We start from the raw sequence: 20,044 nt of genomic DNA, 5'->3' as shown, positions 1-20,044 counted from the left end.
AAACTACGATGACAGCGTTTGGGGAAACGGGGCGCGTCGGCCAAAACACGTCTCCCGGAAAGTCGTCGACACACGTTTTTACGATGACCCGATTAGATAGGGCGAGCTCGAATTACTTTCGGCCAGCATCAAGAGGCGCTGGCTATCCAGCGTAAATAATTGAAAAAGATAAAGAACATATAAAAAGGCGGAAGTAGCTTCCGGAAAACAGGGCCCCCTAGACGACGCGGTGAGCAGCTCGGACCCGATAAGCGAAACCGCGAACCGGGAGACAGGAGTGGATTGGCGAGCGACCCAAGTTAACGAGCCAAACATGCAAATGCGCGCAGCTCCAGACGGTCACCACTATCAGAACTACTTCCTGACGCCGGATTTATTTTTCTGTTTCTGTTCAAGTCGGCTCTAGTTGTGGTTTCGCAGGTTTGACAGTGACAAGCTGGTTAAAAAAGAAACGGGCAGGGCGTTTGCTATGTGCGCTTGTCGTGCTGCCGCTATCCGTGAAAAGCGTAGGTGACTGGTTTACCCTTTATCGCTCACTCTTGTCTCTAAAACAAGCATGCTGGTTCGTGTACGTTGTAACGGACACTCGGATTTTCTCTGCGAATAGAGAACTGCGCGTCTAAGGAAAAAATCAACACTGCGTTTTTGTAAAGGTGGTTATAGTTTTGCCTTTTGGTTCCAAGCTGTGCGTAACTATGAAACGGAAAGGAAAGTAGCTGTTTCCGCAGTGCACAGGTAGGCTAAAGCGGCTAGCGCTCTCTCTAAGTAGCAAGGCTTTGAACCGATGAAGCTTCAGCAGCAACGTCATTGCAGTCAAAAACTACCTACCTGCTTGCCTACTCGTTTTAGCTGGAACGAAGGTATAGTTGCAATGAACAATGAATTACTATGAACAATACTTATAAAAGTCTACATTGCATATGTTAAATTACGGTTCTTACGATTTGGCGAACTGGCTACTCACGTATGCACAGAGAAGACAGAAATGCGAGCTTAGGCCATGTGATGGTGTTAGTGGTTATACGTTCACACATTTTTTTATACATAAAAGGATTGCTAATTTTTTTCCCCAATTGCTTCCTACGTGGGCATGAGTGGCTAAATCGTGCTTATTGTTTGTTTAAATCACTTTTCTGCCCACCGTATAAGTGTTCGCTCACTTAAGTAAGGAGTATTAGCATACGGAACGTCAAACTTACAGATCTTAAACAAGCAGAGACGTGGCGGTATTGCTACACGCGATAAAAAAAAATCACGAGAGAAGGCGCACAATCGACTTAATTTTCGGTGCAACCTAACTATACTGCATGATACTACCTTAGGCGATCAATATAATTCATTGCATGTCCAGCCCGCCACAATTTATAGCCACGCAGTAAAAGCACCATAGCGTTAGTTTTTTCTTTGGGCCACAGCTTGTGACGGTACATGTCTCATCTTTTATTACGCTGCATGGACTCTTTCATACAGTTGCTCTTTATAAAACTTAATGACCTTTTCTGTCGACGATCCACAACTAATGGCGCTTTCTTTACTATGCGCACCGGCCGCTTGGAAGGGCAGCCGACAGGCCAAAGCTGCACGGACGGATAACAAAAGAAACCATACACATCCCACAAGGCGTGGATTAATAATATATGTCGATATTGCGGCATCAGCGCTTTGGCAATGAATGGTTCGTCGATTTCAACACGTGTCTACCTTCGCCGTACTTTTGTCTTTTGCTACGGCTCTGCCGAGAGCTAAGAATGACGTAAGCGATCCGCAAAGGCGTAAAAGCGCATAGTTTAGGCTGTTGCGAACGGTCGTTTTATCGGTATGAGCACGCAAGCATTAGCATAGTAAAAAAAGAAACCTTAGTTATATAGTTCATAATTAAATGTTGGTTATCGCGGATAACCTGAATTTTAACTGATGGACTTCGCTTGACTCCCTGCTCAGGTGATTTTTGTCAAGGTATACAGTGCAGCCATTAGCTAAACGAAGGGTGGATATAACAGCTCACCTAAAATTGCCTGAGTGTAAAGGCGAAATTAAACAGTAATTATAAGTCTATCAGCTCTGTGCCTAAGATTGCCTTCAGAAAAGGAGCGGCATTCGTAAGCCCTATTTAATCTCCTGGAAATGTGGAAAGGCACTTTTCGTTCGGACCAAACAGTCGTTGCTCTGATGTGGTCGTTTACACCACGTGCTGGCAGTGTTGTTCAAGGCAAATGCTCATTTAAAACCACGCACCTGCCATTTGCGAAGAAGAGTGAATAGACAGTGCCCCAAATAGACAGTGCCTGCTCACCCAGTCAATCCTGGGCGGCGGGCACGAGGTGGTGACGGGCTCCACGCACGAAGGTCCGTAGTTGCACGATCCCCCGCACCAGGAGCACTGGTATCGCTTGTCCCTCGTCAAGCACAGCGAGCAGTCCTGGCGGCCGCCGTGGCTTCCCAGCAGCAGGCATTTGTACAGCGTCACTGGGCGAACGAAAAGCGTCGCGAACGATGAGGAGTCAGCATCACTCGCGAACAACGCGAGATATCTGCAGTCGGCCAGTCAGGGGTTAAAAGTCTATAGGATAAGCCAAACGAAAACTAGGCGCATAGGTGCGGCGTCTAACAGCGACCACCTCATTTTGCTACCGCACGTTTTGATCAAGTTAATTCTGCTGTCATCGTCACCAGTGTGAGCCCGAGCCTCTGGCTAACAAATGAGATACGGCATCGGTTGCCGCTCATGCGCCCTGCAGACTTTTAGTGCCGATAGTGCGTCGTTTTGTCACGTAATCGCTCAAAGGAACAACTACAAGTGCTTTACGTACTCCAGCGTTCTTTATGTTCACGAAACGCTTATCTTTTTTTATGTTTTCTGTACAGCTGAATTTTGGAAAAATGGATTCTTTGGATGATAAGTGTGTCATGGATATCAGGGCACTCACATCCTCGGATGGTTATAAATAGGTTGCCGACTCGAACAGCCGGCGACCTATTTAAGCGGACTGTGAGTTAAGATCTCCATGAATTACTCTTTATCGATTCGATGCGCTTCGATGGAGGATAAATGCTAGAGGCCTGTATGTTGTGCGATGTCAGTACTCGTTAAAGTACCCCATGTGGTCGAAATTATCCTGAGCCTTCCACTATGGCGTCGCTCATAGCCGAAGTCGCTTAGGGACGTTAAACCCCATTAACCTTATTGATTTGATAAAAAATTTGATGTCAGTGTTCGTCGAGACACGTTTGTGCTTATACTCGCAAACCTGAGTGCACCCCCGTATGGAGGTACCACAAATGCACCATTATGGAATCTCATCTTTGGAATCTGCCCATTTAATCGCACCACGGTAAGAAAGAAATATTTTTTTTTACCTGAACCAGCGTTCGTTTAGTAGCTAGCTGCAACATTTGGTGCGGCATCTTGTCAGGCAATGCTTAACCAAAGTAGGGCATTTTTACTGCAGCGAATAAATGGCCTCCAATCGTCTCAGCGTGGAGATATAGCCGAGGACATAATTCGTACTCAGCTATCTTCTGGCGAAAATATCCGCACAGCAAGGTGGCAGCTCTGCATCGCTTTGGCTCTGCATCGTTTTGGTCCTCAGTACAGTTTCGATTTCCCCTCTACGTCTCACTATGTAGCAGTATGTGCTCGATCTTGATTAATTAAAAGTAAAAACGTGGAATACAAGCTCACCGTTGGTCTTGTCGATGAAGGTATCTCCATTCCAGAGCACAGTGAGGGACGCTTGCAGTTCTCCTTGCTCTGCCTGGTACGTGTACTAGAAAAGAATAAAAATAGTATTTTCAGCCCGATGCCGCCTTCAGAGATAGAGAATATATGCCTAATATTAGTCCACCAGTGATCACTGTTTGGACCGCACAATAAGGAAATGCAGTGCGTCCGTCACAAATTAGTCCAGGCGCACCTATACCGAGGCAAAATTTATTAGTCCTGAAGGAAAGCGGATGTTATGTCGCCAGCCAGCGGCACAGAAATGACGCAACATAAGAATAAACATTATGACTGTGTCCAGGAGAAAATATATTCTTGGCCTGCCCGTAAGTAGGTAGATTAAGTAATGACAAGGAACAAGGAAAAAGAGCCGTGCACTGTGATGGCTCTCGGAGATGACTCAGCCCACCGGCGAGCCTTATCCCTCGTGTACGCCACAGTCTGGTGGAAAGTATAAATGTCGTCACTGAACTAACACTAGCCGTGGCAGATGTGTAAGCGTCAGCCTGGTTTTTACGTCCTTCCCTCAGTTAACCTTGGTTTCTCTTTATGTACTGTGACTGTGCGTGCGTGCGTGCGTGTGCGTTTCTAGCTTCCGTGTCCTCAGCAGCAACACACCGGTTCATGTGCGCGTCTCTGGCTCGTCAGTAAACAGCAGAGAAGCAGCCGCGCACCGCTCCCTCACTCGGCCCCAGAGTGGTAATGCGCCTCTGCCTTTTATTCTACTGCAACGTACGGGCGGACGGCGGCGACGGCTGTGCCTTGCCGCGCCATGCTTGGCGACGCGGGCGACAGATTGACGTGTTTCTCATTAACCGCACGCTATCCCTCTTTCTCTCTCACTCTGTGCGGCTTGGTCGAGTGTCGCCGAGTTCCTGTAATTACTGCCGGGCCAAAGGGTGAAAGAAAGCAGCCACCAATCGAAACGACGGCCGCCGTTCGTCACAGACACAAATAACGCGCTTAATGCCCGGCGATCTCGAGCTGTGCCAGCGGCTGCTCTTGCAACAAGCTTTGCGCGCTGCGCGATATTTAGTGCGTTAGACTTGACCTCACAGCTTGTGATAGCAGCGAAGAAATGCTGTGGCAAGAAATGGTTCACGTGTGATAGTTGTAGCCTTATCCTGGCACCTTCAACTCTGTTATTCTTGTACGAAGCCGCAATACAGTAGCCAGACGAAATAACAATGAGGGTGCAGGTCGGCCTAGAATAGTACAGATCGTATTCATCGTGGATTCAATTTCTTTGCGGGATTCAGCCACAAACGCCGGGAAGTGATGTGAAGTTGAACTATAACTACGAAAATTAAAGAACGAGGAACATTTCTCCTCTCTATATTTAAACAACATAGCGTCTGAAACATGAACAAGCAACGTTCGTAATATTTTGCTTTAGCAACATTAACACAAGCAACATTAAACAAGAACGCTGGCCCCATGCCAGGCATCTACGCCCGATCTTTACGTCACATTCTCCGGATATAAATTCGCCACCGCTCTTGTCCTGCTCACTGTGAACAAGAAACCCGTACGGGTTTCGAAACGTCTTTCTTTTTTCGACTATGGTCAGTGACTGCTACTTCACTTCATTGAATATTTTGCTTTCAGTGTTTCTGTCTCTTAGCCAACTGACCACAAATGTTACAATAGACTTCTGAGTGTTTTATGCTGCCTAGTTGTTGCACTACTCTTCTTTTATATCTCTTCTGAAATTCGCCATCTTCACTAGCGGCTGCGCCAAATAACCAAACCTTTGTGCCAAATATTCGTAGTTTCGTAACCCTCAATATCCCTGATGCGCTGCTCTTATATGTATATGCTTTCCCGGCCCTACAGGGAAACTTAAAGGGAGGGTGGGGAAGGAAGGGGGGGGGGGGGTTGCATGACGCATTTAGGCGCACATCTCGAGATATCAACTGATAGTTTCTCCTGCCTACGTAAAATTTATTATTCCCTTTCCACACGTCATTAGACCTACTTCAGCCATTGTGGTGTCGATTTCTACGACCCTTTCACACACTCGAACCCTGACGCAAGCATAGCTGCCTAAGATTTTGCTCATCAGAGGCAGCCTCCTCCCCGCAGAACTAGATCTCAGCTGAACTGTTCGTTTTCTTATGCATATCCGCCAATAGGGTCTGCTTAGTGAGTTTTTTCTCTCCTCTTAGGTCCCTATACGGAAGCGGATGACATATGAGTGCTAAGCGCCGTGCCGCGGAGTCAACAAGCAAAGCAGCACAAAGGCGGGTGCAATAGAGAAGAAAAAGGGGAGTGGGGGTGTTGCTCGCTCATTCTTTGGCTGATAGGGGGCAGAATAGCGGCCGACATCGGGAGAGCTCGCCTCGCAGAGCGAGGCCACAAGGGCGCCCCGTGGCGGCGCTCGCGGGCAAGAAGAATGGCTCCCTAACTACATTCTGCGACACAGCGTATCGATTATCCATCGGGCAGCATTTGGGCCCAGCTGTGCTGTCGCGCGAGTGAGAGCGCGCTCTCGTGGCTAGGCGAATGTGGCAACAGGGACACCTCCCCCCTCCACCCATACCTTCTCTATCTCTTCCTGCTTAACCCCCTTCCCCAACGTGGCCTCCTTCATCCCTTCGTCCTCTCGTTCGCTTCGTCTCTCCCTCACCCCTTTGTCTATTCTTCCTGGTGCGTTGAAGTTGAGTAGTTGGGAGCACCACGTCGGATGTGCAGGCTGCGTCGCGCGCCAGGCTATAAGTGATCCGGACTTATTTTCTTCTTGTTCAACCATGCCCTAGCTTTTAGGAAACCACTGCTTTATTTTGTTCTTTTTTTGACGACAGGGGACATAGGCGTTTTGTCCTTTCCACACTGTCAGATATTCTAGCGGCTGAGAACATTACGGACGACATTGCATTCACCGGATCATCGAACCGTTCTCCTAGTTAATTTTTTGAATTATGAATGTCTCCAGACAGGTGTTTCAGCGACAGATCACTGCAGAAAAGAAGGTCCATTGCATCTCTTTCTGAGCGGTAACCAATGTCCCTGAGCATCTCTCTTTTTCTCCAATCCTTCTTCCGAATATCTGTATCACTTTGTCTCTTTCTGGTTCGGCCTGAGCAGGTGGGCGCGTGTGCTGCTTAAGCCAGCCGGTTTGGGTTCATCAACCTTTTTCCGGCGATGCTCAGCGAGAAAAGGTTTCTAAGTGGGTGCATTCAAGTGTCTCGTGCCCATCCTAATACTCCCGAGAAAAGTGCGTTCGAGAAGGACGAGACAGTTCGCGACAACGTCTCTCCGAAAAAGGCACGAGCATTACCCGCACGAACAGCTGCAGCCTTACACTGCACAAAACTAGTCCCGTTAAGAGCACGCCTGCTGATCTCCTTAGCGCGCCCTCTTACAGCCCGGCTGTGATACACCGCGAGAAAACGAGATGCAAGCCAGGAGTGCTTCGTCGTGGGCGGAATGCCTCCGGCTGCGCTTAAGAGGGAAAGGGGACGAGAGAGGGCAAGGAAGAAAAGGCGAAAGAGCGTCGCGGTGGCCCGGCCATTTTCATAGCCGGAATGAGCACGGAGAAACAGCGGCGACGAAACAAACAAACAAAAAAGCACCGTGAAACAACCTAAGCGCTAGTGCATGCCGCTTCATCCATAGCTCAACCCCTTCTTAGGTGCTTCGCGGGGAGCAGGGATCGTTAGGCGTCGCGCGTCGTCGCAACTGTGTACGGAGCCACCCGTTAGGGGCGCTGCAGTCGATGACTCTGATGTACAGCTGCTGCCACTGTTACTATACCCTCCTCGGTGCCCTCAACATTTTTTCTTCTTCTTCGTAGTTACCGCTGCACTCAAAGTAGCGTCGCGCTTTGACGTAAGACGCGCTCAATGCGGGCCCTCCCCAGCTGCTCTTGCGAAACGCGATTCGCTTTTCTGAGATCGCGCGGGAAAAGTCATTTTTCAAAACCGGGACCTCGAGCGACGAGTGGTAGTCTCTCTCCTTGTGTTCATTGCGCAAGCACGTGCCGTGACGACCGCGTCTGAAATTATCTCCTACTTCCACAGCAGGCAAATGCAGTGGGGGCTTCGGATGGAGCTTTCCCGCGATAGAATTCGTTAATGCGGGGCGCTCCTTTTGACATTTCAAGTGATCGTGCGCACAGGACGTAAGCCATAAGATATGGTCAAACAACTACGTTCGTGAATTGCGCTCTGCAACGTAACTTCCCAGGTACTTATTTGAATTATTGAATTTTGTATTTTGCTGTGTAAATGCAGTGAATATTTGAATGCCACACAGGTGGTCATCTCACACAGATCATACCAAAAAAGAAAAAATCACGGTCTTGAAGTTGACAAGGCTAACGAAGTATGAGCGTTCGTGCGAGCGCGTGTGTGTTTACATGTGTGTCCCTGCTCGGTGAATGGTGAACAGATTTATGTCGGAGATAAATAGAAAGGAAGGATACATATTCCTGGTGACTATCCCCGCAGGTAGAGTGTACTCTACCACAGGTAAGCAGGCCATACAGCGACGGCTCGAATTCAACAGCGGCCTGGACTACCGCTTTAACCAAACAGCCGAAACAAAGATTGGACTTCTTAATCGCAACATACCGTGCTCTCGGTGCAGATGACTTTGTTGTCTCGGAGTCGAGCGAAGACTCGTTCTCTGGCTCCCTCGATTTCGACGACGCACTGGAATCCTTCCTGGAGCACAAAGGTATATAGCGATAGCTTTTTGCCACAACATTCAAAAGTAAAGAATGACAAAATACAAGAGTACATATGGAAGTTACATGCATGAGGCATGGCGAAGAGTGAAATAAGTATGCTGTGGCGTTATACTCACATTCAACTACGTGTCACTCTCAGAGTCGGACCTATATAGTGAGTTCATGCGTAACTGTATCGCTTTATGATGGCGCGTGAACACGTCACAGCGTTGAACATTTGCTACGGCCACTGTGAGTGCAGTATTAACAGCGAAGCATGCTTACGTAGCTTTGTTCAATCAGGTACTTCCTGTTCATATGTCAGAAGTGGTTCCTGACTTTGTCGACCGGTTTTTATGTTTTGCCAGCGTTAATATGAAACTAAATGTGTCAAGCTGATAAAGTGACTTAGTTGTTCATGAAACTGTTCGTACTTTGTTGTTTTTAGATTCCATCTTTTTGTCACTAGTACCTATAGGAAGTAGCCACATCTAAAATGGGCCAATAGTTTTGCCCACGTACATTTTAATAGCTGCCGTCCATAGGAAAAATAAACTGGCAGGGACACAAAAATAGAACCGTCACTTCAACGCGCAGCAGTAGCTTCAAAGGTTGACTTAATGCTTGCACTTGAGCTTCCGTCGGGTACTTTCGTTGCCTTTCCACTTCCTCGAATTCGCTAAGTTTTTTCGAGGGCAGAGGTTCGATTGAATTGCTCCAACGACCACGACACGCAGCATTTATACAAAATGCAGCAGTGAACTTGAGCAGATTTTCAAAATTCTTTCAACTTTAATTTTTTTTTTCAATTTCGTTGAGTCCTAATGACAAAAGTAACGCGGCGGAGCGTTCTTTGTTATAAATGACACGACGAGAGTCTTCGAGAAAGGGCCTCAACTACACATCGCGCGAAAAACGTCATTAATCACGTAGCCTTCCCCCTCACTTTCTGGCTCACCTATAGCAAAAAAAGGGGAACCGCGAAAAAAAAAATACAAATATTGACCCACTCTTGGGATCGTATGCAAAAAAAGGTTCTTTCACTCCCTTTTCTTTTGGGTGAATAAAGAGAATAAATGGCTTCCTTCCAGACCATTAGCTCGGTTTGGCGCTCTGAACGAATCAATACCCTTGAAACAACGGACGCATCAATTTAGGCTTCAAGAGGCGAGACGCAAATGACAATCCGGGCGTCCCTCAAGGCATTTGCAGGACTTCTCATCTTTAACACTGCTTCACGCTGCATACTTAGAGTAACTTTATTAAAATCGTTGAGCTTGAGCTGATGACATAATGAAGCCTGATTGAGATGCTGAGTGGGGGATCTGCGTCGACCCATTTGCTCATAATGGGAAGGCATTTTTGAAGAGCATATATACCTGCTAACGGTATGCGGTAAACGAATTTTTTTTAGCGGAGACTTTTTTTATCCTTTATATTTGAATGACAGTTAGCTCCTGCCAGTTAACAATATACTGCAATGAAAAACCATGCAGTATGTCTTTACAGCGAACCGGTGGATTACTTCATCAAGCTCCTGTGTGTATACAATATATTTTTTGAAATTGTCAACAAAATGAAATGATTTTCTTGTGTTGACTAGTTTAATTTCTTCCATACATGCACGCCTCCTTTTTAATATGCAAGCATTGGATTGGATTGCAAACTGGACTACCTGTTAAGATGTTAAGATCTATTGATAGTCATTTACTTGTTCTTTAACAGGAAGTCTACCTGAATCCTGGCAGGGCAGATTTAATTTTCTGCAACTTAATCTTAATCCCAGTGCTTTGGGGGTCATTTCGTTGGCCCACTTCGTAACTAAGCTTTTTTGTTGTAATTGGACATATATCTGTCTGAACATGATCTTTCTTTGTGTCATTTCAGAACGACTGCAAACACTAACACCTGGAACAGATTGCCAGTGGCCAATGTTGATATTATTACTTAAGTGGCAGCTAATAAGGAGTGTCCGTCAAAGTGCGATTTTCTAGACCGCTACTCATTTCTTTGTTAATTTGCTGAGAACTTTCAGGAACAGGCAAAATATTACTGTATAGAAGGAGCTTCATCAGCCAAAATTAGGTGCTGTTGATGCGTCCTCGACGACAGAGTTGTTTCCGAGCCAGCGATCGGCAGCAACTTACCAGGGGTGCCAATATATTCCTCACTTCGACGGAGATTTCCTTGCGCGCTTCGTGCGGAAGAAGAATTTCGTCGTCAATGCTGAAGCTGGGACAGTGCTGGCGGCCTTTGATCAGCGAGTTGTGAGAGTTCTGCAAGAAACGAAGCGGTGGGTGGTAAGTGATCCGCCACCGATGCTTGGAAAATAGGCGAAACAGAAACTTGTTGGAGATCTATTAGAAAGGGTAGCCCGCTGTGAATACTACAAAGAAAATCTGAAACCAAAAATATTACCACGCAGAACAAAAATAAAATAGAAATAAAAGTAGGTAAGCTATAATACAATGCGCAGCAACAAGTAACAGGTAATTAAAAGATAGGAAAAATATACTTTTATGTGTACCGAGTGTTTCAGCGAACACTATCAAAAATTTTCAAAAATAGCCTTTGGGGGGTAAAAATGTGGCTTTTGTGGCATAGTATTACCAGTGTTGGCCGGCACCAGAAAACACTTGAATCGTCTTAAGTAGTAAGCTGTTTAACTAATTTTAATAATGAACTGTTTAACTAATAGAGTTAGATGCCTAGTTGCAATTCGAGATTTGTAGCCGGTCGTTAGTGACAGTCATATCATTTTTAGAATTTCAAAACGCCATTACTCTCGCCGCTGTGGCTCGACAAATTCTGGCTGCATCGTGCGAAAATACATGCGCTTCCTAAAGCATGCAGGCAAAGCAACCCCTTCAGTGCACGTAAATAGTCGAAAAGGCCAAATTTTCTCATCTTACGATATGATAGTCGAATGACATAATAACCTGGGGTACCAGACGTAAAGCAATGAAGGTCGCCAAAATAAACGACTCAGAACTGAAATGCAAAAAGGACAAACGTCTGATGTTGTTCGTGCTGGCCAAAGACTACAAAGCAAATGATATGTGGAGAAGCTTACGCTTTCCCCGATGATTACACGCCGTGAACAGTCCGTCGCATTGCTGGTGCAGAAGTTTTCGTGCAGGCACCAGTTGCATGGCCACGAACTCATCACGCAGGACTTGCACCTGAAATCCAAACGTAAAGTTAGCACTGATACTGACGAAAAACTCACTGGACATTGAATCACCACAATCCTACAGGAATTACACATCGATCCAAATCTTTTGTTTCATGACTGGCACAGTTCACGCCACGCTCATCATTGAGCTGAAAATCAGTTAATAGTTAAACGCAAGCTTCACTATAGCTAATTTTTTAGCTAAGCATATTTTATACAGCTCTCTCGAAAACCGTTCAGAGATTAGATCTCTAGGATTGAAATTTTGCAAGCTTACTCCAGCTCGAAAAGAGTTGTGAGCTTCAGCAACAGAATGTCTGCAAACAGAATGTGAGCAAACAAGAAAAGGAAAACCGAGTTTCAGAAAGGTTTAACGCATCAAGCTATAGAGACTAAGTTACTGAGAAGATATTCGAGATTCGTATAATTTGATAGTGTAAAGAACTTGAGCACTGCCTCGGCTGCGTTCACTGAACTGGTAGGCCGGGATTTTAGTGATTTCACAGGACACGGTACCCTTTATCCTCCCCCCACACTCACACCAGATATTATTAAAAACACAGTAACGAGGATCGAATTTTCTTTCTTGCAGGTAAAATGAGGGTGCACGTACGTTTTGTGTACGCTGCAGTCGAAGAAGACGAATTCTCGATGAATGAAGTCCGTATCGGTTTCACTGGAGCGCACAGCCAAGTCCACGACGACATGGTCTGGGTAGAACGGCGGAAAGGAAACAAGCTTCTGACATGCATCAAAGGCGTTTCAGAACCGCAATATGAGTGCACTCTTTTCTGTCGTTTTAGGAATACTCATCCCTAAGAATAGTACACAATTTTTGTTGAATGCATTACTTCATCTTAGTCATTTAAGGGTGCAATGCTCTTGTTCTCGGCCGTCCAGTTAACCTAACCTTTGTAAGTTCCGCCGCCAAATTTTTTTTTTTCTACATTATGTAAGCTGCAATTTGTGCTTACAGACTGCCGCTCTTTAACTACTGCGAATCTTACGCTGCTGATTTCGACACTGGTGTGTTTTACTGTTTGTATTTCACTTCCTCTTGCTCTTAATTGGGCGTTTTAGCTATCCAAATAAACAAGCGAAACAAATTATAATATTCTGGCTACCACGAGACATTAGCGGTTTTTCCTGCGTAGTGTCCTGGCTTCCGTTGGCTTTATCGTTTCAATCAGAGAACTCTACGAACGTGTTGCGTAATCAGCGTCAGCTCTAAGGCAAAGGCCAATAAGAGATAGTGATGAAAGATAGTGCCTGATTAATTCCCGAGTGGTGAATGACATACGGCACAAAGAATTCATTAATATTACGTGCGCATTTTCGATAGAAAAAGTCATGCGATAGCTATACCGGTTCACATTACAACAGAAATGTTCAGCCAGTACTCCTGAGCCCTGACTTTGCGGGATGTTCACGTACCTTTCCCCGGTGGTATCGGTGGTCTGGCCGCGACCAGCGGAGACATACAGGCAAGGCCTAGGTGCGTAACACGGGCTTGGATAGGCGCGCTGCTACCGTAGACACAGAGGTAGTGAGCACCATACGGTAACTGCGGGAGCTGGTTGATGACCAGGTCGACCTGTAACGACAGGGCACCTTACATCTCAACAGGCCCGTAGTAGCAAGGTGAACTGCAGTTACCCCTGCTCTGGCACAGGCACAAGCAACTTATCTCAGCGTCAAGTGCATGTGTTTGCTTTTGATTTTATCTTGCATCGGCCATTTTTACATCGCGTGAATTCATTGTCTCCGCATTCACTATTGGGAGTTGAATTAGCTTAGCATAACGGTAGGGAAATTGTCTTTAATAAGGGGCGGTTATTAAAGAATTTTCAAATGCACGATTCTATCGACAAGCCTACGATTTTGTTTTCAAAGGTTCAAAACGTTTTAATGCAATAGAACGAGAAACCTCATGTGGCCGAAATGTATTTTTGGTAATAAAACTCGCCTATTGGCTAGAGGAAAGTGACGTCACCAAACAGGAGCATCCCCATTAGTTGGAGAGAAGTGGTCCAATGTTTAAAGCGCATTTTTAATAAGGGAGTAATTACTCCTTGGGTTCCACCCAGGCGCGGCGAAATGGCTACAAATGAAAGCTGTAGAGCTTCCAGAGAAACTTCCTAGTTAAGGAAAAATTCGCCCTGGTCCGGGGTTCGAATCTGGGACCATCACCTCACCGGGGCAGTCGCTCTTCCAACTGAGCTAACCTGGACGGCTAGCATACGGTAGGACGAGAACGAATTGATATAATTATTTAGGGAAGCCACGTCACCAGACCAAAAGTGACGTAACTTCCGATAAAGACATCAACAGCTGCTAATGCTTTCACGCTGCCTGAACATAATGAAATTAGATGCCCCTGTGGATTTCTTGTGACATCATCCGTGAGATTATTACGAAACAGTCGCGTCTCAAGGTTTCAACCTGCACGAGATGTGGAACGGAGGCACGGTTTGAGAAATGTGCCGAAAAGGTTGGCTTCAACTAAATCAAACGTGTTTAGGACTACACGTTAAATGCTGCATTTGTCTTTGATCGTTTTATGTCCGGCAGTTCAGTTGCATTCAGCCTTGACTTCAAAGAGGCCTCACGCTGCCCTTAGTGTAGCTCCGCAAACTTCGTACTCAGCCCAATTTTACAAAATGCGAAAGAACGCACCTCTATAGAAGCCTACTTTCGAGAATATGCGCAGCGCATCTTCTATCGGATCACGCATATGCTGCCGCCTGAATCTGTTAAGACGTCAACTGCGCACGCGGCCATTCGAGAACGCGCACAGCTCTGACGACGCTCTTCGCCACCAGACTGGAATGACTCGGGTGTCCCTGGAAAGGCCGTTGCAAGCTGCCCGCCACTCGCGCGCTAACGGTCGCACGACGCGCGCATTTTCGGACGGCTTCACGCACGCCCGAGAGGGCGCTCTTCGTTCGTCACTGCGTGGGCGAGCTGTCCTTTTCATTAAAAGTCAGGCAGGCGTTTACCCTTTGGATGTCGTTCCCCTCCCCGTCCTCCTTAGCGGAACGCGCCGTGAACTTCACGCGTGCCGCCAAGTCGAGGGGTGAGGGTGATCGTGGGCAGATCCATGAAGAGAGGAGGAGGAGAAGAATAGAGAGAGAGAGTGAGAGAAGAAAGAGGCGAAGCTATTGCAACGCAGTCACCATCGGCTCAGCAACGCCTGGTGCGGCGTCGGCAGTGTCATCCTCATCTCGGCGTCGCGGCGTGCCGCCGGCTCGTGCGCTCTTCGTCCAATCAAATTCGATTATGCACGCTTTTGCGAAACTGTCACTCCCAATTAAGGCTGCTCGGCGGCGCGGCAGAGCCGCGAGCCGAGCCAAGCTGAGCCAAGCCAAGCCATCAGTCCGGGCCCGGAGCAGATCGGCGCGCCTTTAGTGTTATAGCGCGCGAGTGCGTTGCAAGCTCCCTTGCTAGTAAAGCGCGTATCATGCGACGCGTGGTTGAGTGAGCGGAGGAGCCTACATTCCTTTCTTATCCTTTTTTTTTCCCGTCTTGTCATTCAGTAGGAAGGTTACCCTATGTCACTTTGCGCGCTGCAATAGGGAACGAAGCTCGCGAGCGTAAAGAAAAAGGGGTAGAGCGTTACGGGTAGGGAGTTCAGTGAGGGAGTGGATAATTCTTTCAATAAGGCCTTCTTCTTGCACGCTTGTCAGCGTCTGACACGGGCTCTGTCACAGAGCTTCGCTGCGTCTCACTTTGTTCCCTCCATGGCCGCCTGCTTCGGTTGGCGTGCCTCTGGCAGGGCTGTGCTTCTTATTCGTATACGAGCGCCCCCAATTAAGCTGCGCACTCTTGGCATTTACGTCTCTGTGACGCTTTGGTTTGCTTGCTGCTGCAGCTCGCGAACTAAACAACGTAACTTGCCCGCGTTTCTTTCGTTTTCTTACCCTCTTCTTGCCATGATGAACTTAAGTGAGGGTTTGACGTGACACAACGTCTTGTTTTGAGCGTTTGAGTGCAGCGCTCGAACAGCAGGCAGTAGAAACCGTATAGGCAAGCACTGATTCTTTTCAAGAATGAATGCGCCGCTCAGTGGCGTTGCAGTGTCATTCAAAAACATTATGGCGGCAATGAAAGAAGTTGAGAGCCGTCTAAGCCAGACTGGTTTCGATTTGTACTTTTTGAGGCATTTATTGGCAAATTATGGGCGTTCTAGCTTGCTTTCATTTCCACTCAACTTTTAATATCCGAATGCTAAGAATGGGAAATTTCTTCATTTCTCGAGATTCGCGCATCAATTTTCATCTCCTAGGTCTAACGAGGGTTGCCACTCGTCTGGATTGCCAGACTTGTTTGTTGTCATGGAAACAACAAACTCCCCGTCGTGCTGTCAGCAAGCACTGTAAGCTAGCGGATTGCAAAAAAAAAAAAAAAAACCTTTCTCTGACGGTTGCGTAACAGACACTGACCCTATATCGGCTGAATCTCGGAAAATGTATTTGTCCTCAGTCATCTTGTACTGTCATGACGAAAAATGAAAAGCCTCTATGGTTAGAACAGCCTAAGAGTGATTGTTCGATCATTGTTCGAGCAAACAGTCGCTGTTAGGTTAGCGACAAAGCGAACCACTTACGGTATCTGTGCTCCTGATGCGTCGGCGTCGTACATTGTTCCGCCCCAACTCCATTTTCATCCGCTCAAATTTACAGCCCATTCCGCTCATACCTTATTGCTAAAGACACATGTGAACAATTAACAACAAACACGTTCCTCAGTGACGACTAGATGCGCTGGAGCGAAATGACGAAGGCATACATTTAATTTTTCATTAACACGCGCTAAAATTAGTCGGGCATACGATATACGCCTGTGTGTGCGGTTGAAATGAAACACGACGAAGGGGTTTACTAGCAGTTTTCCAATAAACAGGCTCCATATCATAACATCCAAGTCGCATTCCCTGAAAGTCATGATTAAAAAACCAAGTGGGGGGTGGGGGGGGCATAACCTGCACGCTAACGAATAGAGCATTGCCGTGGCCATAGGCTCATGATATACGCTGTAAAAGTTTCAACGCCACATTAGACATGTTGCCATTTAAAAGCGCCAGATACTTTGAACAGTAAGAATAGCTATTATTACGGTCCAAACTGCTTAGCACGAACTGTTGAGCTAGTTGGTTTTGCATATTTTAGTGCCGTAGAACTACAAAGCACATTTTCCCATTTCGGGCATAAGTACCACCCTGAAGCCTACTTCGTGGCAGGTGGTCCACCGGGTTGGGGGCAAGCTGCCAGGAAGTAGGGCTTCACCTGGCAGTCCTTCACCTGGGTGAGGGCACACCTGGGTAAAAGCCTTCAAGGTAAACGCCTTCAGGGTAAAGGTCTTTAGTCCAAAGGCTTTTGTGGTAAAGGCATTTAGGTCAAAGGCCTTTAAGGTAAATGCCTTATTGGTAAATTCCCTGCTGGTAAAGACATTTAGGTAGAAGGCCTTTAGGCCAAAAGCATTTATGTTAAAGTCCTTTAGGTCAAATGCCTTTAGCACGTAAAAACCTTAAGTACCCGCCGTAACTGGTGCTACTGCACGATATTCCGCTCTTAGCCATGCTAAAGCGTCTGACATTTTTTTTTTTTTTTTGCATAAACGCGCCAGGAGTAAACGGCAGACATGCAAGACACACGAGACACACATAGGCACCTGTGTGTGCCTGTGTGTGTCGTGTGTCTCGAGACGAACATAGCCACCTATGTGTGTATGTTCTTTTCAGTGGGTCGTTTACGATCGCCGCCGTTCCGTTATAAATACTGCCTACAGTTACACCCCTTGTGCGTCGAACTATAGAGGTCTCGTCCAAAGGCTTCAGTGGTTGCGACGGATACTGATGAAGTGATGTGGAATTTTTTTTTTTTTGAATATTTCAGGACTATCCTTCGAACTATTCTGCTTATGTATGTAATCCGACAAATAAAATGGAATAAATATCAACGCACATAGAGGAAAGAAAGCATGCCTTAACATCAGGCCAAATTTCACACCTGCGCTTCCCCCAAATACGAATCGTCCTCCTCCTGCATTCTCCACCTGACAAGGGTGGGAATTCCGGTCTGCGCTTTATTTACGCTACACGCAAGTTCGCACAAGACCGAGGCCACTTTGAAACACTCAGCGCTGCTGTTGTCTCTGCTCGAGGGCGGCTGCGGCATTATTGAGTTCGAGTGCGTTTCTCGGCCCGGTCCGCGCGGCGGTGTTTATTATTCTTTTCTCTCCTCTTCCTACACCGGAGGGACCCGCAATCCGCACCTGGCGCTCAACAAGTCGGCCGGGCCGACAACGCCGCGCTTCAAGGGCCTTGCTCCGAAAAGCGTGTGAGAGTCAGGAGTAGCAGGATGGACCGGCTGAAGGGGGGACGAAAAAAGAAGAAAAAAATATAAATCGGGAGTGTGGAGGTGCTCGAGCTATACTTTCATTTGGCGAGAGGTCCCAAACCACTGTCATAACAAGTCTCAATTGAATTAGTAGCGAACAAGTCGGCCCTGGGAGAGCGCGGAAGAAAACTAAGAACAGAACCAGCGCGGGATCCTCTCTTGCGCGTCGCGCTATGGCGAGGTTGGTGAGAGGCGAAGGAAGCTTTGAACAAGACTTGAGGGTAAGGATGAAGAATACAGTGCGCGCTTCCTTCCCCTCGCTGCTACGCACGCTGAGGCCGGTGATAATCGGGGGAATATTTATGAGCCAGAGAGGCGGGCGACAACAGAAAAAAAGATAAGCAAGTGTTACGCGGGAGACAGAACGAACGAAGGGGCTCAACAGAGATGAAAAAAAAAAAGATAGAGCGAATAACGGATCCTCCAGGCGCCACCCTACACGCTCTCTCCAGCCAAGCGAAGTACATAACTGCAAGCGAAATCGCTGCGAGCGTGTTCGGGAGTGCGCGTGCTCAAGGCGACAGCGGCACAGCTAGAAGCTTCAGCGCTCGCTTCGCGCTGTAGTGGCTGGCAGTGGTTTATCGGACGGACGGCGAGCCGCAAAAGCGGCCGCATTTGCCGAGTCCTTAACTCAATTAATATGTTGATGCAGACACCGAAAAAAAAATGGCCTCGAGCTAGCCGAGTTGACTGAGCCGCGGGACCACTTGAGCCGCTGGCTGGAGCAGCGAAGTAAAGGAACGAAAAAAAGAAGCCGTCTTTATCTCCTTCGCAGGCGCTGTCGAAGCTGGTCTCCCTCCGCTCGCGCAGCATGTCGCTCTATGTATTATATATGCTCGTGTGCATGGCTCTTGTACAGCCGGCGGACTCGACGCTGCAAGTGTTATAGGAACGAATGCGCGCTCTCGAGTGCTTGCCCTTATTAGTTGCGTGCAGTAAGCGCGTAGGCTATTAAAAGTACGTAGAACGCTCAGACATTTGGTTGTGCAGTAGTTCTTGCTCAGCATATGCCAAGCTGTAGGCGTGAGGCACGTACAAAAGCCATTGTTGTTAGACGTTTTTTTAGGGGTAGAAGTCAGCAAAAAAATAACTTGTGTACGGTGGAGTTGCGCTCTAACCAAGTCTGTTCGCCAACTTGAGTGCTCTACCGCATAAATACTGCACCATTCTGGTGCGGGGAAGGGTGGTGTGCCGACGCGTCAGTTTTGGGGTGCGCGAGCAAAGAATGACTGCTCGCTAATTCAGCAATCTCAATCACCTATTGGCTTTCCGCTCCTCTCGAAGCTAACGTGAATTGTGTCCTCAGCTGAAGCCGAGCAGTGGATCCAGAATTAAGTACAACGAACGAACCTTGGTCGGCAGTTCATCCTTTCTTATTGAAGCGCGTGGTGTTTGGCACTTAAGATATCGTTCAAGGACACTGACCACTGGTAGAAGCTAAGCGGCACGTAGGATACGGAAAGGACAAGGGGTCTTATACTACATTCTGACCACTTTTTATGTCAATGGTATACTGAGATTACCAAGTAGCAAAGACAGAGTGCCCACTATTCGAACAGAAATAAAGTGAAGGCTTATTTTGGAGCGCAATCTTTTTAGTCGGCTGAGGCGATACATGCCCGCCAGTGTTGAGTTCAAGCCACGTATATTCAAGCGGTCCAGAGGAAAAAGAAGACAGCACCGTTTAAAGCAATAAGAATGCACAAACTTGTGACAGCAAATATATATCCAAAGGCCAAGTTTGGAGTGTGGGTGGCCTATACATATGTGCGCGTGTCGTGTGTACCTTCAATAATCAAAGCATTCTTTTGAGCTAGCACGACGCAAGACTGGTTACAATAACTTGTATACAACTTGTATTGTAACTCGGTTATAATAACCTGAAGAGACACTCCTTTTTTTTTTTTGTTGGCAAGCTGTTCGCTTACGAACATTGCGTACGTTGCACTGACCCTCTCATTACTAAGGAAGTCATCAAAAAAGATCTGCTGGCACAACGCTTGCGCAGGACTATCATGCGTATTCTAACTACATCCCCTGCATTGCGTAATTAGGTAATGATGATGATGATTATGCGA

General features: G+C 47.0%; 1 protein-coding gene across 1 annotated transcript in view; it reads right to left on the bottom strand.

Moving 5' to 3' along the window:
- The window catches only part of LOC149358978 (plexin-B-like), a 174,965-nt gene that overhangs the window by 54,094 nt on the left and 100,827 nt on the right, over positions 1–20,044 (bottom strand). The window contains exons 10-16 of the mRNA XM_089571152.1: positions 13,003–13,162; positions 12,182–12,278; positions 11,467–11,575; positions 10,541–10,669; positions 8,296–8,388; positions 3,683–3,767; positions 2,294–2,466 (exon numbers count right to left, since the gene is read on the bottom strand). Of these exons, the coding sequence (XP_089427278.1) occupies positions 2,294–2,466; positions 3,683–3,767; positions 8,296–8,388; positions 10,541–10,669; positions 11,467–11,575; positions 12,182–12,278; positions 13,003–13,162 (846 nt within the window). The remainder of the gene's footprint in view (positions 1–2,293; positions 2,467–3,682; positions 3,768–8,295; positions 8,389–10,540; positions 10,670–11,466; positions 11,576–12,181; positions 12,279–13,002; positions 13,163–20,044) is intronic.

Source organism: Amblyomma mixtum, chromosome 2, assembly GCF_055824585.1.
Source record: "Amblyomma mixtum isolate Tamu chromosome 2, ASM5582458v1, whole genome shotgun sequence".
NCBI lineage: Eukaryota > Metazoa > Arthropoda > Arachnida > Ixodida > Ixodidae > Amblyomma > Amblyomma mixtum.
The sequence above is the reverse complement of the archived record's forward strand: the minus strand, read 5'-3'. Positions and strand labels throughout refer to the sequence as shown.